The sequence below is a fragment of the Epargyreus clarus genome, unplaced genomic scaffold (genome assembly GCF_041222505.1).
Source record: "Epargyreus clarus isolate Ecla_fem2 unplaced genomic scaffold, WU_Ecla_fem_2.2 ptg000019l, whole genome shotgun sequence".
In the NCBI taxonomy this organism is placed as follows: Eukaryota; Metazoa; Arthropoda; class Insecta; order Lepidoptera; family Hesperiidae; genus Epargyreus; species Epargyreus clarus.
Window position 1 is genome coordinate 14,233,492 of NW_027332227.1, and position 20,647 is coordinate 14,254,138.

The 20,647-nt window shown below is 35.5% G+C and overlaps 1 protein-coding gene across 1 annotated transcript in view; it reads right to left on the reverse strand.

The window, feature by feature from the left end:
* The window catches only part of LOC140750022 (V-type proton ATPase 116 kDa subunit a 1), a 36,557-nt gene extending 15,910 nt beyond the window's left edge, over window positions 1-20,647 (reverse strand). The window contains exons 1-2 of the mRNA XM_073083312.1: window positions 20,532-20,647; window positions 13,678-13,800 (exon numbers count right to left, since the gene is read on the reverse strand). Coding sequence (XP_072939413.1) covers window positions 13,678-13,794 — 117 coding nt within the window. The 5' untranslated portion in view covers window positions 13,795-13,800; window positions 20,532-20,647. The remainder of the gene's footprint in view (window positions 1-13,677; window positions 13,801-20,531) is intronic.

The window sequence follows — 20,647 nt, forward strand, 5'->3', positions numbered from 1 at the left end:
TGAATAACTTGGAAAGGAGATGCTGCTGTCCAATTTCGTGTTATTTAATAATAATAGTAAAGTAGGAGATTGTATTCAGTCCACCTGATGATAAATAGACAATGTCGCCTATGAATATCCGTAATTAACCCCAGATAAGGTAAAGAGGAGTCTTTGGGGACTTGAGGACAAAGTTGGCACGCGTCACATTAGTACGTCTTCCTTACCACACCATTCGAACCTGAACACAACAGCGCTTAACACTGGTTATTCTGCAGAAATAGGTATGCCAGTTATCCCTTTGCAGTCGAACTACTACCTCCTTCCAAATCCTATTGGTCTCACTATCTTAGGCCCATCATACAAAGACTGATGATATTCACACGAAGAGATTGAACGCTATTTTAGGCCGACGTCACACGGATTCTATTTCTTAACTGCCAAAGTGACAATAACATTTAAGTACCGACAACGATACTTGACCTAAATTCCGTAGAACTTCAATGCATTTCAATGACCTTCAAAGAATTTCATTGCACAAATCAAGTGCCGTCGGTGTTTACTACCAATACACCACTAAGTACTTTGTGTACTGTTTAGTGGTGTTTTCTTAAGATGGTTAATCGATAATACATTGACCGATATGGATAGTAATAGTAGTTAAGGATACCGTACCTATAATTTATCGATCGATTTTACTGTCGAATATAGGACTATTGCATAATTTCTCAATCTGTCACTGATTAATTACTAAAATATTCGAGCAAAGATGACTAATGACAAGAAATAAATTTATACATAACTGTTTTAATTTTAATAATAATTATGCTCAAAAATATAATAACACGAACATAATCTACCAATTAATTATTAGTAGGAGTACCTACTAATAAATTATAATAAATAGTTATAAATACGTATATTTATTATAATTTATTAAACACGTTTAAAACTATACGGATTGTTTTTGATACAATGTTATTATGAAAAAGGTTTTTGGGAAGATACATTATGGTATATTGTAATGTTCGAAACAAAAGGTTTCTATTTTAATTTGCTATACTGTAATAAACATTGATCTCTCTTCTCATATACTCATCGATGCGATGATCTTACCTGTCATCTGATATACTTTATTAAGTCGTAGTTATGAAGTATGAAGGTCAAGTGAAGTAATTATTCCACGAGTAAAGGATTATGTCTGGATTGAAGTGGAATATAGTGCCTCTCAGACATTCATAGGTCAAAGTAGTTTATTCATAAAAATGCCAATGTTTCCGCATTATGAGTAAGAAACCTAATACTGATTGACGTTAGGTAAGTAGTCTGACATAAAACTAATGCTAAATCCAAAAGCAATATGAATATAATACATCATATTGCCCTAACGATTAACGAACGTTCGAAATAAGTTTTATTGCTAGGCAGATTATTAATCATATGATAAATAATATTATGCAATAAAGCAATATTGATATGAATAATCATATTGCTACAACTATGATTATCCTCAGTTTGTTTCATGTTAGGAAACAATAAGACGGCACTAGCAAAAGCAATATGGATATTATTACAATCATATTGCACTGATTGATTAGTACAGCGATTGGTGAAACGAAAACAAGATAACTTGAATACAAGAATATAATGATTGTCTAATTTATTAAATAAAAGCCAAATATAAAAATTAGACGTGTTTGAGACGTATGCGGACGCTAATTGGAATTTACATGTTTGCATGGCGTATAGTATGAGAAATTTATTTTTGGAAAAGCCTAGTATCGTAGTATCTAGTATGTGACCTTGTCGGCAAAACCTGCAGTAGTCCGATTACTCCACTACTTACTGTCAATTATTGAGTAGGTTACTAAGGTAGCAATAGACACAAACATTTGAAGGCACTCTTTGTGGTTGGTGTGGAGACCAACCCCACACCTATTTCTACTTTTAACACTGCTGTAAATGGTGTAACTGAAGTAACCACTTAACATTAGATAACTTCCCGATTTGTTCAATATTTATATCAGCGTCAACCCATTACTGTCCCACTGCTGAGCCAGTACCCTTAGTATGAGTTTTTACGTTTTTTTATTATGTAACGGGTACTCACGATATGCGTTTTTTATTGCCGATTTTCCGACCCAGTTGCATGGATCGTGGTCACGGCGAAACTCGATCCATGCAACTGGGTCGAAATATCGGCAATAAAAAACGCATGTCGTGAGTACCTGTTACATAATAAAATGTCTCAATTCCGCGATAATTTCTACGTTTTAACAAAAATGACTGTGTTTGTATTTGTTTACGTATTTGCACATACATTTCCAATCAGCGCCCCCTTGCGGACTGTATCAGAATTGATACTGATCGGTACAGGTCTCCCCTCTGAGGGAGAAGGGCTCAGACCACAGACAAGTGTGGATTGGTAGTCCTCACACACCCATGAAAACTCCTTTTTTTAGAACTTTCAGGAATACAGGTTTCCTCACGAGTTCTTCATAGTTTGAGCAAATTATAATTAATTTCGAATACTAACGAATGCAGACAATTCCTAGGTTCGAGACTAGTGTTTGAACCTCGGACCATCCAAGTTTATGTCTACTATATCACTGCTCTTTCTATTCCTTGAAAATAAAATAGAAACAGAATTTTGGAAACATTCTCATGTCTATTATTGGATGTTCAAATTTCGGAATCACGCCATCAAGTCTGTTGTATTAGACTTTTATTAGCTTGTTTGATTTTAGTAAACTACAGTCGAAAGTTCAATGTCAGATCGATTATCGAAGTATCTTCTGTCTACTTTCAGTATTTTTAAAACTGTAAAGAAAGAATCTTGGCATGTTTTTTAAACAAAAACTTTAAAAAAGATTGATGTTTTTGCAGTTGATATTTGAATCTCCTAATCATCATCAATATTCACATAATATTCGAGAGACTATTTTACGGTACCGTAAATTTAGAAGGTGGTGAAACTCGAATCGTTCAACCGGGAAGGTATCACCGCCACAGTTACTTCTAGCATGAAGCAGTTATTATGTAGAAGAGTGTGAATGCCGGCTGACTTTCATACGAGGCGATCATCCGAGTCCTCAGGCAACGCATCTGTAATCCGCTTTAGATAGAATCCGCTGTCTTATTTAGAGTTAGGGAGTCTAGGGGTCGCAATACCGGACCATCTAAGCAAAACCGGTATTTTCGGTACTGACCCGGCAAATCCCGGTATTCCGGTTTTTTCGATATTTTCGAGATTAAGATAAAGTTACTAATTTTTATTAAGCATTTTACTATGTAATGTTAATTTAGTGGAATTCCGAAGGAAAATAGGTCCTATTACTTAATACCAAGTTAATTGCAGAAATTTATGATTTAATAACGACGTTATGAGTTCCGAATTCATCAATAAATGAATTATATAAAAATATATGTGGAAAGCTGGAAAAAAATATCTCTGTAGTCGTGCACTCTTGACAGAGTGGTCGTGGCATGATGATGACAACTGGTCAGTCATCCACAGCTGCCTTGAACAGACGCTATTGCGATCCTTCGCCACCGCCTTCTATGCTGGCCTTGCGGCAACACTCGACGAGGAAACACTGTGTGCTAGATTTTATAAGGTCTGTTCAGCGAGTAGGCGATCTGCCGCGTGACCTCTTTCTATCTACCTTTCACGGAACTACAACCGTACTACTGAGTTCTCGTCCCTAAATATGCGGCCGAAATATTTTAGTATTCTAATCCAGATAATCGTAGATCCAGAGAATAGTATTTCTAGGGCATCAATTTTACGGCGATCTTGCATCCGAATCGTCTACGTCTCTGCAGCGTAGAGAAGGATAGGAAAAACTAGACTTTTCATAAGTCTTATATGTAACCTAACGATAAGGCAGACGGGCTACCTGATGGAAAGCAGTCACCGTCGCCTATGGACATTTGCAACACCAGAGGAGTCGCCAATGCATCGCCGGTTTTGAAGGAGAGCTCTTTTTACACCCCTCTTGAAGAGCCCCACGTCATAGTCCTGAGGGAATACCTCAGGAGAAAGTTTATTCCACATTTTGCACGTACGCGGCAAAAATGAACGATCAAACCGAACCGTGGAGGACCGCCACGAGTCCAGTTGATGTGGATGTGACTTGTGTCTTCATGGGGTTGAACTCAACAAGGGTAAGACGACCCCATTCCAAGACCTGCTCCAGAGAGTTCTCGATTTCAGACACAAGTCGGATTCTGCTTTCTTCCACGAATGTCCGGGAGGTGTCCGCACGGCCTGTGTACATACCATCTTCCGTGCTATGATCTGCATAGCAATGAATGCCACCGGTTAATAGCAGCAAATCATTGATATGCAGAATAAAAAGCGTGGGAGATAATACAGACCCTTGGGGCACGCCAGCGTTGATGAGCTCCGTGTCTGAGCAGCACCCGTCAACTACGACCTTGATATGCCGCTCAGACAGAAAGCTGGCTGTCTATGTGCACAACCTCTCGGGAAGAAGATGGTAACTTCGCGAGAAGGACCCTATGCCAGAGCCGGTCAAAGGCCTTAGCGATGTCCAGGCTTACGGCCAATGCCTTCCCGTTGCTCTCAACAGCTTGTTCCCAAAGGTGAATGAGGTACACAAGAAGATCACCAGCTGATCGGCCCTTGCGACAACCATATTGATCTGTCTTGGTGTTGCGGTTCCTCCAAATCTTATCAAGCCTATCGACAGCAGATCTTGTTAAAGCGAAGATCGTGTTGGCGGGTTGTTTCTTGACGCCTATTGTCATAATTGTCATTGTTATAAAATATTTTGAAAATATATCATAAAAATCCCACATAACCCGGCGTGGCTCCCACGTCGTCGGGTACCTTTTGAAGGTTTCCCCCTCGAGAAAAAAAAAAAAAAAAAGGTTGTGTCGATTGTAACGCTTGTTTAATATGGACTTTTGCATTGTGCCAGAGTCCATTGGAGTCAATTTATATGACTATAACTTTATTTTGTTTTATTTTACTAAAAACCGAAAATACCGAATATCCCGGTTTTTGTGAAATTAAAACCGGTATTAATAAGACCTAAATTTGGCCCGGTATCCCGGTATTTTCGAAATCTCGAATCCCGGATTGCGACCCCTATTAGGGACATGTCTATGGGTCATTTTATTATGTAACGGGTACTCACGATATGCGTTTTTAAATTTCTTTATTGCCGATATTTGCTGCGGTAGCTCTTATATCGGGCAGACAAAACGAGCTATATCACAACGTATTAAGGAACATATCAGCGCAGTCAAAAATAATGACCCGAAGAAATCTGCGGTAGCCGAACACATCCTTAGTTCAGGTTCTAACCACTGGATTGAATTATATAAACCTCGGGTGATCTCCACAGAGCGTCATTACTTTCTTGGTTTAGTAAGAGAAGCAATAGAGATCAAGAAACATCCTAGGAACTTCAACAGAGAAGATGGTTTTAAGTTAGCCCAAACGTGGAATCCAGTGGCTAGTTTATGCAAGTCACAAATAGTACAAAGTACGGTGCGTAAGGATACTGTTAGTGTTGTATGTCGTGATATGGAACCTAGAAAAGAAAAACAAAGTAGACGTAGAGTAGATAGATTAATCTACCACTAGTACTTGTAAACGGTTTCTCCCCGCCACCGTAGTTTCGCCGTGACCACGATCCATGCAAATGGGTCGAAATATCGGCAATAAAGAAATTTAAAAACGCATATCGTGAGTACCCGTTACATAATAAAATGTCTCATTTCCGCGATAATTTTTCGTCTAAAATCATATGTCTATGGGTGGCAGTAAGCACTCACCATCATAGATTCCTTTCCTGTTAGCTACTTCAATGTTATAAAAAAATAAAATTATGAATGAATTAATGATTTATATTAAGAAATCATGTAGTTTAAAGAGATTTATTTATATCACGTACCGTGATAGATCGGATTACAGATACTTTACGTCTGCAGCAACACAACACTTGGTGCAAAACAAAATATAAAATTTCTATAAAGGCACATTAGCTCTATTAGACATTTTGCAAGTACTCGTATATTAACGTGGGCTGCAGATGTCCTATGATGTCTGGGAGTTAAATGGAGTCTTGTCATCCCACAAATGCTATTTAATACAGATTTTCCGTCAGAACAGGTGAAGCAAATTCAAGACCAGACTGAACATGAGTCATGCAAGGTAATAGGCATTATTATTGTTCGTATTACCTGCGCATATATTTTGTCATCGATGTTTACAATTTCTCGTTATAAGTATTAGGTATTTCTAGTTTATTTAGCACTCTGATTAGTAGATTTTTAATTTCATCTGAATTTGTAAATCAACTTCAGATGAAATTAATTAATTATCGATAACAATATGATAAACAATATATCCTCGTATCTTTTATCCCATGTGTGTACAATTATTATGATTTTCTTTGCCTACAAATTAAAATTTTAAAATATTTATTTATGCGAATGAATATAATATGCGAACTTAGAAGTGTCCTCATTTCATATATTATATTCATTCATAAGATAATTTAATATGACGGTAGGGAAATATCTGTCCGTCTGTGAGGGTGTAAGAAAATATTGGATTTCACTCAAAAATAGAGTAAAGAGACTAGTTTGAACACAGCAGTTTTATAACGCAGACACTTTTACGAAGCGTTTCAAATTAAAAAATATGAAGTCTACCAATGCGCACTTTGCCAGCGCGGTGGACTATAGCCTAATCTTTCTCATTATGAGAGGAGAACCGTGCCCAGCAGTGGGACAGTAATGGGTTGTTGATGATGATGATGTAGGGCCGAACTTTGTAAGATACCAATTTTATTTGGGTTTTAATAACAGCTGTCCCCAAGCATTTACGACCACATGTACTGCATACTTTTATATTTTTACTTGTACCTATTACATAAAAAAACTGAACGTCCATCGAAACTGGAACGACAATATCATTGACCGACCTCCCGATTACTAGAAGTGAATGTCTCCTATAAATGAGAGCAATAACGCCGAAGATGAACGGTTGTCGGGATTATGGCCAATTGTGCGAGTTATTTTCAGAGTTAGGTGCGGGTTTCATTAACTATTTTATCACTCGCGTCATAATATTTTTATCTGTCATCGTCGCTCATTATTTTCATTCCAAATACTTAATTGCTTTTATGTGGCTTTGGTGTGGTAAGGGAGACATACTTTAGTAGTGGCGCATCTGTAACCGATCTCAGGGAGGAATATCTGATCCTATCTGGTGTTATAGATGTCAATGGGCGGCAGTAGCTACTATCAGGTGGACTGCATGCTCGTCTGCTACTCCTATATTATAAAAGTCCCAGTCCTGGGCAAGGATACAGAACGAGAAGTTTAGGTCATGGTTTGCTATGCTAACTAAGTGCAGATTGATAGACTTTGAACATTTTTTAGAACTTTTCTGTCAAGAACTTTCGAGTCAGTAGGTTTCCTAACAAAGTTTTCCTTTAAAATTCTATTTTTACGAGGTTTTTGCTCATAAATTTCTTCATAAAACTACTTAAAAGGACTTCTGAGTAGTAATTCCGTTCTTCCGTAACTTCTATTAGTCCTCAAGGGAGGTGACATCTTAGATATTATAATAAGTTATATTGTGTACGATGAATGTTCAATGTTCATTGTATTTATTCCGGACTGAATAAATTACATCTTCGATACAATGTGGCGAATTGCTAATCGTACAATTGAACGCAATTGAAATTTAACGGTAAGAATAGACGTGTACGATAAGGAGAAAAATAATTTACCTAGATTGTTTTCTAGAATGTATTTTACAATGTTTTTCGGTAAAACTGTGAAAAATATATTAAATATCATCTTGATGCAGGTGGCACATTGTGGTTTGTGTTGATTACCTGATCAACATCATTAAGCAAAATTGGGCGCGGTTGAGAGTGGAATAACAGTTAGTGACTAAATATGGAACCTACCATAAATGGAATCCTAATATCGGCTATGAGTTTGCAAAGAGGATATTCCGCCCAATATTATGAAATTCGACCATAATTATAAATTGTCTAATTTCCTTATTGATAATACTGAAGCTCGTTAATAGCTACCAAACAAATAACAGTTGACAAACGAAAGGTAAATAGGCACTGTAGGACTACCATGAGTTTACAAAAGTATTACTCGCTAGCGACTGCGTAAAATAAATGTATGAAAAATTGTACAGCGCCTCTGGTGGTTACTCGTAGAACTAAAATCCGTAGTGACGTAACTCGATACGTAAAAAACCTATCGAAATCAAATCGCTAGCGAATGTCATTATGATCTATTGCCATACAAATTCGGTCCCATGAGTCATTAATTTGACAGACGTTGTCAAGAAATACCGTAACGATAGTAGTTATGTTATTCACTACCAAAATGACAATAGTTTTCTATTTACCATTTCTATAGTGGCGTTTCTATGCCAACTCATGGTAATGCTACTGAACTGTTTTGTCTTAACCCTTTACACATATCCAAGCAATACTAAGTCAAAAACTCAATATCATCAAATCGTTCGTTGATACCTTCTCTTTTCAACATGGACGTAGTACAAATCAATCGATATTAATGCTTGTAACTAAAATATTAAATCGCATGAACCCCTAACCGTATGACATTTCATGTGGTTGATCGCTTGTTCGAAAATATTCCATGTTATTATGTGAGTTTGACGAAACGACATTTATGACAATATGGGCTTGGGGGCTTTTACTCTATTACCTTAAATATATTCGTCCCGAAAGATTGGGTTTCGATTTACTATAGTTTTCCTCAATTTAGGCGTTGAAATGTGTTGTGATTGTTTGAATATTATAAATGTAATGTATGTTTTTTTTATAATTAAAAAGGTTGAAAGGTTTACTTATGATGTGATTTGTAATTTCGTCCCTTACAGGGTGACTCTCATTAAAATTTATTCACAGATGAATATATTTAATTATGACGATTGAAATAGTTAGATAGGCAATCCCACAAGGGTTATGTATGTTACAAAAATGTAAGTTATTGCTTAAATAATGACTCTAAATGGTTGAATTAAACTGCACTGAGTTTGAATAAATATAATGTTAGGGTTTCTTAATCCATTGTAGAAGTTTGGCTGTAAATTTAAAAACTTTCCAATTAATTTGAACACAGCAGCAAAATATGACAACGCTAGTCATATTTTTAATTAATTTAAAAGCTGTGCGTCAGTGTAATTTCCGTAGTAGTATTTCGAAATGTTACCAATATTTTAATTTTTTTAACTGCGATATGCTAAAATCGGCTAGAGAATCGCAATTAGGTAAAAATGTTCGTCGATCTATTACATACATTCTTTTAGATCTTACTTTAGAGCTTTCCTTGCAGTGGGACATAAGTATCAATCCATTACTATCCCACTGCTGGGCACGAGTCTCATAATGATAAGAATTTTAGGCCATATCTTACATAGCCAAATACGAATTGGCAGTCTTAACATACTTTGGAAAACATTATGTAGGTTTCTTCACGAAGTTTTTTTTAGCGATAACGCAAGTGACAATTAATTTGTAATACGCACATAACTAGAAAAACAGAGAGCCTTGAATCTGCTCCCAATTTAAGAAGCTTAGTTTCAAATATGTAAGTAATATTGTCCAAAGTGTGCCAAACTAATTGTGACTCGCGTCCGTCCGTCTGCGCGGACACAATGAGTTCATCTCGACTCTCAATGTGGTCAAATTTAGCTTAACTAGACCATCCTTTAACATTCACTCGCCATTACGAGATCCGTTGAAAGAAATACGTAGCTTTATATAGCACGCTGTTGTGTAGTTGTTATGAAAATAAAACATTGAGAATTTTTACCGAAATTTTAATGGTAGAAAAGAATGGCATAGACAGTGGTTATAAATGTTATTACGCAATGCACTCAATCTATTTAAAAAAACTAAGTAACTAAGTACTTTCTAAAGAACTTAACACCTTTCTCGAACTTTCTGTGATTCGATTCTAGGGGCAACACCGCCACAACTACTTCTATGATAATAAGGGTATCGAATGATATGATTTTTTTAAGAAGAGTAAGTATAATCTTTTTATTTATTTATTATGTTGTATTGAGTAAATTAAATGTGTAAAATTTCATATAAATCCATCACTATTTTTCGTTTTGCGAACACAAACAATCGGCAGCTGAATTTTTTATTAAGCCGTGATGCATTATACAAAACTATGTCTAATTTAGACTATAACTGTGATCTTGGAATGTAGAAAAACTGGTTTTATATCCGTCATCTGTATTAAATTATTCAAATATACGTATTGTATTAATTAAGCTTGATGACGATGATATAAGAGGAACGACAAGCTAAGAAGATGAATGAAAAAGGTACAATACAATACATAAGCAACTTGAAGGTGTTAGAACCCTTCGTGGTTTGATTGCGGTACCACCTTCTTACCTATTTCTGCCTCATTACAACAGTGTTAAGCTCTGATGTGTTATGGTTTAAGGGAAAGGGATCGGTGTGCATGGTAAGGGAGACATACTCGTACTTTCTGAGGCGTCCCAGCTTAGTACTCAGGGGTAGCGGCGCATCTATTGCTGACCTCAGGTAGAAATGTAATCCTACCTGGGGTTGACAGATGTTACAGATGTCCATGGGGGATGATAGCCACTTGACATCAGGTGCACTGCATGCTCGTCTGGATTGAATGAAGAATCTTTAAAGGTTTGGAAGGTAGAAGTAAGCTGAAATTTCATGCGTGTTTTACCAAATCCCAAACCAGAAAAAGAAATTGTAATAAGAGGGCATATAAATTAAACTTAGAAGCAATAAACAGGACATTATGTCAAACGTCAATAAATCCGAGATAGTGTTAGTGTGAAGCGGGATGAACGTTTTAGAGTGAAAATCTTGACAATGTCCACTCCATAGGCCTATTAGTATTTAATCTTCTTGTTTTAGGGCATACCTACATTAGGGTAGCCCGAAATAACGAAGATATTTCGTGTGTCCTGATAAAACTTATTTTTGGTTGAAGTATTATTGAAGTTGAAGTTTGATCCTTTCCGTTCATAAAAGGTATGAAAATAATTGAATGAAGAATTTGAAAAAAAAAATAGATTATTTGCAACTTGGCCTTAATAGAGCCTTGATAAAACGTTGTGTTCACTTCCGTTCTCAAAGGTCAGCCCAGTTTTAGGGCTGAATAAAACATTTGGTTGATCGATACGGGAGTCACGAACTGGACGCTCCCTCGCTGCAGCCTACTGGTATGATAACACGCTAGCCGGTAGCCACTTGTATGATAATAGGCGATAAGCGAGTTTTTATGCTGCTATTTTTGTTCTGAAAGTTCGTCACAAGGTTTGTTTTACAGTATTAAGTACTAAATATATTTTAAACATGAAATAAAATGCTAGTCAAAATGAAATGAAATAAAATAAAATAAATTAATCTTAAAACATTATTTACAGAATGTACATATATAAAACAAAGAAAAACAAAAATACTAGCATAAAAAAATATCGCTATCGCTGTCTTTGGGCAGGGTTCCAAAGATGCTTGCAGCATTTCCCCTTTGAATTGCTATGACAATTCTTTAAGCAATATGCATGCTAGCTCTTGAGTCCCCAGAGAAATCGACGAAACGAATTGCCGCTATTGTGTGCTATTTTAACCCCGACGTTATGATAGGTGTGAATTTGTTCATAGCAGAAAGACAGATTCTTCAGAGTTTTAAACGAATCTTAAACGGATCCGATTTTGTATTTTTGAAACGGTAACTTGAACACGAGTGTTGTAACCTATTAAAAAAATATGAGTATCCATTTTTTTAATATTTTCGCGTTTTTCATTTTATCTATTTTTATATTATTATATTAGAAAACGAACATATTCATCAGTTCATCTGATTGTAAGTAACTGACTCCCATAAACATCTGTAACTTTGCTATTCCTGGACCAAGTAAGGATGCCTCGAATAAGTATGTCTCCTTTCACCCTTCAATGAAGAAAACAGCAGCTTTTAACATTGCTGTCATTAGGAAGAGTGGTGGTGGTCCCACCGGAGTTTAAGTACAAAATGTATACAAAGTTAATTACAATTTATGAATTTATTAGTATTCTCATTTTCGCTAACTGCTTCTAGTGAGACAAGATCTTAACAAGCGCCTATCATCCATTTGAGTGGATTATAATATTTGGGTCAGTCTGCGCTTGGCTTAATGTTGCGAATAGTTCTTGTCACCCTGATTCGCTTAAAAGCTTCAGATTTAATTTGTATTATTTCCATTTAGTGTGACCCCTTTTTTGTCACATTTATCTTGTTGGTCACTATCTTCACGCAACTAAGGGTGGCCTGGGGCAATATAAACAGTATTTTTAATTTTTAAAGGTATATTATTTCAAACTAGTTTTTGCCCGCGGCTTCGCCCGCGTTTAAAAGAAAATAAAATGACATACTAACATACATAAAACTGAAAATTCGTACCTTCATCGATAGTGGCGCCATCTGGCGAAAATTGGTCGTACCAACTCTGAAACCTTCGTGGGTTCATGGACAACAACTTTTCTAAAGATCACTTGATCAAGTGCAGTGCTTTACAATTCAATCCTTACTAATATCGGTTAAAATAATCGACTTTTTGGTCCAAAAGATCGATTAATCGATCTTAGATCGCCATCCCTAGTTCCCGTGGGATTTCCGGAATAAAAACTATTCTATGTCCTTTCTCGGGTCTCAGACTATCATTGTACAAAATTTCATTAAAATCGGTTCAGTGGTTTAGGCGTGAAGAAGAGACAGACAGACAGACAGACAGACGGAGTTACTTTCGGATTTATAATATTAGTAAGGATTTGTTCTCAAGAAAGGCAACGCATCTGCCAACTTCCAAATTATTGCCAATCATAGAAATCTAATATTCCCACATATATTTAGTACTTCTTTGAACGCTTAGAAATAAATGAATTTTTTTTTAGAAATTATCATATTATTACTTAAGTTTTTTTTTAACTTGTTGGTTATGTGTATGTTCGGTTCGAATCTTACAATTTTAATTTGATCCATCTTTCGGTATTCGATCGAGCTGCAATTTTGCATGTAAATGAAGATTGCTATCTGCAATGCAATTTCTTATGTAGCAAATATGTTGAATTTGAATTTTGAATTAGCTCCAAATCCAACATTTAAGCTGGAGCGTAAGGTATTTGATGATTATTGTTTGAAAGATTATAATTTAAGACTCAATAGGCAACAAAGATTCCAAAACGCATCTAGGAACTTGGCGATGTCTTATCGGCGCATACGAAAAACGCCATTAACCTGACCGCTTGGCGCAAATCCAGCCCTAATCTGGTCTATTTGCGCGCATTGATGGCTTTCGATCGATTAATGATCGGATTTCGTTCGGTTCGGTCGTAAAGCGCACGTACAAAGTCGACTGTTTGGCTGCGACCCATTAATATCTCAGTTTCCAGCCAAACGTTAGCTACAAACATCGGCTATGATGCTTCAGTGATTAGGAGTTTGTTAGTGGACTCGGATGTTTGTGCTATCTCTGTATGCAAATAATGTATAATTAAGTCTATGTGCAATTGTTTTCATATTAAAAAAAATGAGGTATATACCTCGAATTTAGAGATAAATAGGGATTTTATGTAAAAAAATATCGAATTTTACTCGTTGAAGCTCAATTCCACTTACGTCTCTGAACTGTGCGATGCCGGTCTCTCCCAGCTCGTACATGGAGACGTAAGCCGCCTCCGGCTGCACGAACAGCTGGCAGAGCACCATCTCCTCACTTCGAAACATCGACCCCATTTTTATCTGGAAGAAATGGGAAAACATTACAATTCCCGCATATAATCATGCACAACGTATATTCATGCCGGATATATGCACGTACGAATACACCTATGCAGTCACACATGCAAGAAGGTTTCAACTGTAAACAGCATACTTTTGGGTTCCATGGAATGGTAATGATAATGCATAGCATGATGTTGAGCGTAACTCTCTTCTGTTTTCTTAAATTATTTAGTTACAATTTCTTACTGACTTCTGTCTTAGTTTTTTCTGGTCACTTGGTCTTATCACTGGCCCTGATAAGCCTGAGGTTTTGGGTTTGATTCCTTGCAATAATATTTCTGTGATGGAAACAAATGTTTGAAGTCTGGGTGAGAAATTACCTATTTAATTTTGTATTTATAAATATGTACGTTTCTTAGTTGTTTATCACCATAGTCTCTGTCATTTGTTTGATCAGATGGCAGTTCAATATAATTGATTTTCTTTCGAAACAAACAGTAATTTAGTAAAACAAATTCCCGTTTCACAGCCGAAAGCAACAAAGCATGAAACTGTCGCCAGGAATCCGTGGAATGCAGACACGCTGCACAGAAATAATATCTATCAGCTGATTGCGTGGAACGGCGCGGGTTGACTAACGCTGTGACGTTTTGCACATTTGGGGAAATTTTATGGGACATTTTTAGGGTTCCGCGTACGGGACCAACAGATCAATTTTGTGTCGTAACACAAAATTGATCTGCTGGACTAAAAATCTTCATGTCTCATATATCTTTAACTCCGTCCCAAAGATTACCTGGAAGAAATCGCTCATTAGCGATAAGACCGCCTTTTTGTATACTGTCTCTAATATTATTTTATGTGTTAGTATTGTGGTTTGCAAATAAAGAGTATTTGTTGTTGTTGTAAAAAGATCCTTAAAGGCATGTGAAGTCTACCAATGCCAAAATAGCCAACGCGTCATCATTATCATTTACTTTAATTCTGTATTGTTTATTTCTCGGTTTTGAATGATTAGTCTTAATTTCATACGGTAGGTATTTACGTGCAGTAGGTTAAGTATTACGTATAATACGGCATTTTCATGTTTTTTTTTTATAATATAAGAGTAGCAGACGAGCATGCAGTCCACCTGATTGTAAGTGGCTACTGCCGCCCATGGACATCTGTAATCAACACCAGATAGGATTAGATATTCCTACCTGAGGTCGGCCACAGATGCGCCGCTATCCCTGAGGACTAAGCTGGAACGCCTCGAAAAAGTCTGTCTCCCTTACCACACCCTTCAAACCGGAACACAGCAGCGCCTAACACTGCTGTTATTAGGCAGAAATAGGTGTGGCGGTGGTGCCGCCGGAGTCGAACCACGAAGGGTTCTACCGCCTTCAGCTGTATATAATTTATCTATATCTTATTTGAGTTCCGACTGCGTATAGTTATTGTTTGTTTCGTAAATAAAAATAAATAGATATTTGTCTCTAATTAACATAATTTAAATGATCATAGTGATGCTTGATAAAAGTCGATGCAGCTTTTAGCTTCATCAAACAAATATACCTATTTAACACAACGTACAATGATAACCAATTAGCGGGTATACCAAATATACCAAACAGCTCTTGGCGGAAGACATCAAATATTTAATGATCTATAAATAAATTGTAAATTTAAAGACCTGGGTAACTGGTTTGTTCTCACGAATAAAGGATCGGTAAACCAAAGACGAAATGAGTGCATTTGACTGTGTTTAAATTGTAGACAATATGAATTTATTCTTTTTCAAAAACGGCACAAAATATGATCATACTGCTTACATTTTTTTGTATGTTTCTATGAACGGCAATCTAGATTTTGAAAGGAGTTTGACGCGATGTACATACTTGTATTAAAGTTTATATGATAGACAACACAAAAAGCGTTCCATAAACACGTTTACATTAAACGTGTTTATGGAACGCGTTTTGTAGGGCCTGTGCAGGCTTCGTAATAAGAATTTTGGGGTTCTTTACAAAACAAAATCGTAAAAATTGTGTGCGGTTGGGCACGCACACGAGAGAATGTGAAAAAATATTTTTTGGTAGCGAGTAACGGTTGGCAATGATTAATAGTTGTTTCGTCACCGAAAACGTGAAGGTTAAGGGCTAAGGCCAAGGTTTTGTTTGCATAAAAATAATACGATACCATCCTAACTAATACTATAATCCGAAAGTGAGCTTGTTTTGTTGTTTGTTGCTACTCTTTCCTACATTAACTACCAAACCGATCATGAAATTTTATACACAGGGGTCCAGAAAAGGAGATAGAGTAACTTTTATCATTTAAACTTCTGACGACTTCTGATTGCGTGCAAAGCCGCGGGTAGAAGCTAGTGTCTCTAGAAATAGAGTTTCGATGAAACTACGAATATTTAGCTAGAATTCCGGTCCTTCCGTGGTTGGAGGGCACGTTGACGTCGCCGGTTGTTATCATTGGATAGCAGTCGATAAACCTTGTCGCCGTTTGTGGCGGAAAACATCCGACATTGGTTGGCCAGGAACTTTGAGGATTGGGATAGTGAATTGGAGTATGCACTCCAGGCTTACTTCAGTAGTTAGGAAAGACCGATTTCCAGCGGTGGGACATAAAAAGAGTTGCAGTTATGACTGTTTGTTAACGAGTTACATTAAATGGGTAACATCTGTTAATGAAAATCAATTTATCTAAGATTTTGCCTAACAAAAGTAGAAATTTGACTATTTATTTCCTGTACATTGTCAAATTTCGATCTTTAGTAGGCACAAAATTATATATAGGGATTATTAAATGGGCGTAAAATAGAATCATTATTGTTAGTATTCGTGTAATGATTGAAATTTGACCATAAAAACAATGTTGAGATTTCAAAAACGGTTTGTTGGTAACACTAAAACTCCTCAATAGCCATACTGAACAAAAAAATATTTATCTTTCGTCATCGATCCATTATGGTCCCATTGCTGGGTACGAGTGGTGTAGGCTATAGGCTACCGCTCTGGCAGCAGCGAATTGGTATACTTCATACACCTTTGAGAACTTCTTAAAGTTTGTCTTTCCCTATTAATAAATAGATCTTAACTTTTTCATTTTTGTTAAGCTATTCCTAACCGCAGTTTAAATACTAGGTTCAAACCTAATATTAGCCGGTACATTAAACCAGCTGGGATAGTCCCAGGCGCCCGAGACGACACTAAGCCGCGTATTTTTATACCTGGATCACATCCAAATAGTACTCTATCCGCCTTATCAGACTAGCTAATATCTTTTATTTTATTTATCTTATTACTATTCGCAATTTGCATTCGCCTTGAAGATTTAAGGTATTTGAGGAATGTCAAACTAATGTCTGGAAGTTTTTTTTCATACTTGATTGATTGTAATAATAATTATAGTCTTAGTGTAGTGGGGTCGCCACCCTTGTCCCCCGGCCGCCATCTTTGAGAAAGGGGTGCAAAAGATTTTCGCGGTGTATCTCGTAAACTAGCAACCCTACAGAAAGTTGAATTAATCATAAAATATAGAAAATTAAATTTTATACAATTTTATTTCCATTATTTTTTATCGTCAAGTAACCAATAAATAAGTTATACACAAAAATAAGTGAAAAATTTGTAAAAAGTTTACTTTTGAAGGTTATAACTTTTTTCAGTGTTTCTTACAATAAAACAAAGGCGACGATCCCACAAACTTGCACTTAAGGTTCTTCTGACCCCTATACATTAAAAAAATAAAATTGCACCCTCTAAAAAACGCAATCCTAAATGTAACTTTTCAATGCACTAATTTACTTTGTCTCTCATGAGGACTAAGATGATTGCTTCATGTTTAAGTCAACCGGCATGTAAAATATGTTTTCTTTGTTTTTTGTAAATATTTATTTTTGAATAGGTATAAATTAATATCAAATTATCATTAAGAAGTGCATCAGACATTGATCAAGCGATTATCTAATCAGTTTTACGATCATGCTTATTTCTACAGAATTAATCTTTATGTGACTGATAAATCGATTTTAGATTTGACAGAAAATACCCTAATGGTGAAAGAAAGACAACACAAATATTATAATTGTTGGTTGAAGGTAGATGGGAATTTTAAGTGATTATTTTAAATAAGCTGAAATTTATTAAAATATTTTATTCTCAATAGAGAATAAGTTATTAAGGAGTATATATTTGTCCTTCAGGATAATTAAGATCAGGGTATTAAATAATATTTTAAAGGATAAAATTTATTGGCGAATATACGGCTCTGGGCCCTTGTAATGATTCAAATAGTAGGCTCTAAAGCCTACAATATCACACACGCACATAATTTATTTTTATAATATAAATTGCCAAAAATATTTATTTAAAAGAAAACTCTATAATTTTCTTTTTAACATAACGAATCGGACTACTTGTAAGATTAGTAGGCCTACTATTTACGATACGTTAAGAGGAAAACAGTAATGTAAGAGTCAATACTTTGATAAGAAAATTGTAATAACTAAAAGATTAGAACACTCATTAGAGGAAAATGGGCAATGTAGAGCGCATGGAACTCCAAGTAAAGGTTATGATAAGGTAATCCGTATATGGCACAAGACCTTTTATTGCTTAGTATTGAAGAAAGTTTACGCAAAGCTAATTAGTTAGAAATACATAATTATATTCCACGTTTGAATCCCATGCACCTCTGATTTTTTAAAGTTACGTGCGTATTAAAAAGTATTACTTGCTTTACTGGTGAAGGAAAGCATCGTGTGAAAACTTGCATACCTGAGTGATGTTTAAAAAAGTTTTCAAATGTACCTAATTTTTTAAAGGTGTTCTACCAGTTTGGCAGATATTTAATTTATAACTTTGATGACATTAATCATATTAATCTGATGCCTATAATGATTTACCCCAATATAAAAAAGAAAAAAAAAATCATCTGCCACGTCCAAAAATTTTAATGAACCCAAGACAAGATAAGAGTACTAGAGAGAGAGAGTATTTATAGAGGTCGATCACTGATGCGTTCTTGTATGTGTATGTCTCCCTTACCACAGCAGCGCTTAACACTGGTGTTATTAGATAGAAAGAGGGTTCTACCTTTAAATTTTAAAATCAACGAATGAACGATGTTTTATATCATTCAATTTTAATAAAAAACATCTTATCTCTTTTCTAAATATCACAATCAAGTCTGATGCATGCAGATCCATGCTCTGGAAGCACCCATTGAATGCTTTCATCATTTATAAAGGGAACAGAATGAATGTACGAGATGAATGGCTCTTGATACGTTGTCCGAGCGAATGAAAGGTACTTCAAAATGTACGAATGCGTTAAAAGGAATTGAATATATTTTGCCATAAAATATTTTTGTTAATCACAAGTGGACGATGTTTACAAAGCTGGTTTTTAAAAGTAATTTATAAGCTTTTCCTTTTATAATTGGCTAGGAGTTGGTACTGATGTTGGTCAGAAGTTGTTTTTCATGTTATTATTTATTTGCCAATGTACGTCTTTATTGTAGTATATCGATGGATATAGGCAAAACCTCCGCGTAAAAGGTACTGAATTACTCTGGCAATCAGTACGAAAGGGTTATAATTTTTTTGTAACATCAGTCGTACATTTTAACGTAAGACATTTCTTTCCAATTTTTGAACACGGGTTTCGTGTCAAAATTAGAAGGATTTTTGTTACATTGACTAAGTTCGAACTGACTACACATTTCTTTAAAGAAATGTTGGAGGCTAGATTTCCTCACGACTTTCTCTTCACATCACTTCAGATGATTAATTTCTAAACACACATTATACTGAAAAGAAAAAAGAAGATGCGTTGCCCGGGATTCGAACGCTGAACACAGCCCAAAATCCGAAGTCCCCACCACTGCTGTCACATACCAGATAACTATTAGAGCGCATGTCATTTGTCTATTTTTGTGGCAATATCTATTTTAGGTTGCTCGGTGTAAACATTTGGCTGTGGTTTCGATTGTTTATCGCAGTGTGTTGTGGCCTAATCTAATTATTATAAACATTTATTGTGTTCAAACGTCGCTCGAACAAAGCTAGCAATGTGTGGACGCTTGAAAAGTTTGTTAAATATTCTTTGACAGTTGACATATGATGTTCGTTTGTTATTTTATAATGAATTGTTTATTCGACCTTCATATTTCAACAGCAATATTATGCGTTAGCAATTAGCAATTCTATATTTGTTTATTAAAGTTGCATATAATTTTGTCTATTCATAAAAAGACAAAAATTTTCAGCTGGGTTTTCTTTTTTGGTAGTTATTGACTAGTTTTAGTACTCAATAAAAATAAAAACATGCACAAAACAAAATAATATGATGTTTTTAAAACTAGGTATTTTCAGTTATAATTATGGCAGAATTTAGAATTAAATGCGAACAGTATTTAAGTTAGTTAATTACGATACTTGTGTGGGAAGTAGAGTCAAAATAATTATTTAAATGCTTATTTAAACTGGATATAAAACAATAATTTATATAGATACTTGATAACCTACGCTATCAATTCGTTGCTAGAGTCAATAATAATGTTTTTGTTACAGACGTGATTGATAAAAATAAAAACCATCTTTATAATTTCAACAGCTTACACTATGTTATCGTGAAATGATTTTAAAACTTTAATCGGATGTACGAAATTCTGTAACTTTCCCAGACTAAATATTAAGACAATGAAACACATTTGGATGAATAACTGAAATTAAATTGCAATTTACTTACTTAATCACACAAAACGTCAAAATCTTCCTTTATATGCACTGACCACTTTGAATTATATTTCCCGATAGTTTAACAATAGGGGCCGTGAGACAACCGCCCCCTACGGAACTGTCGCG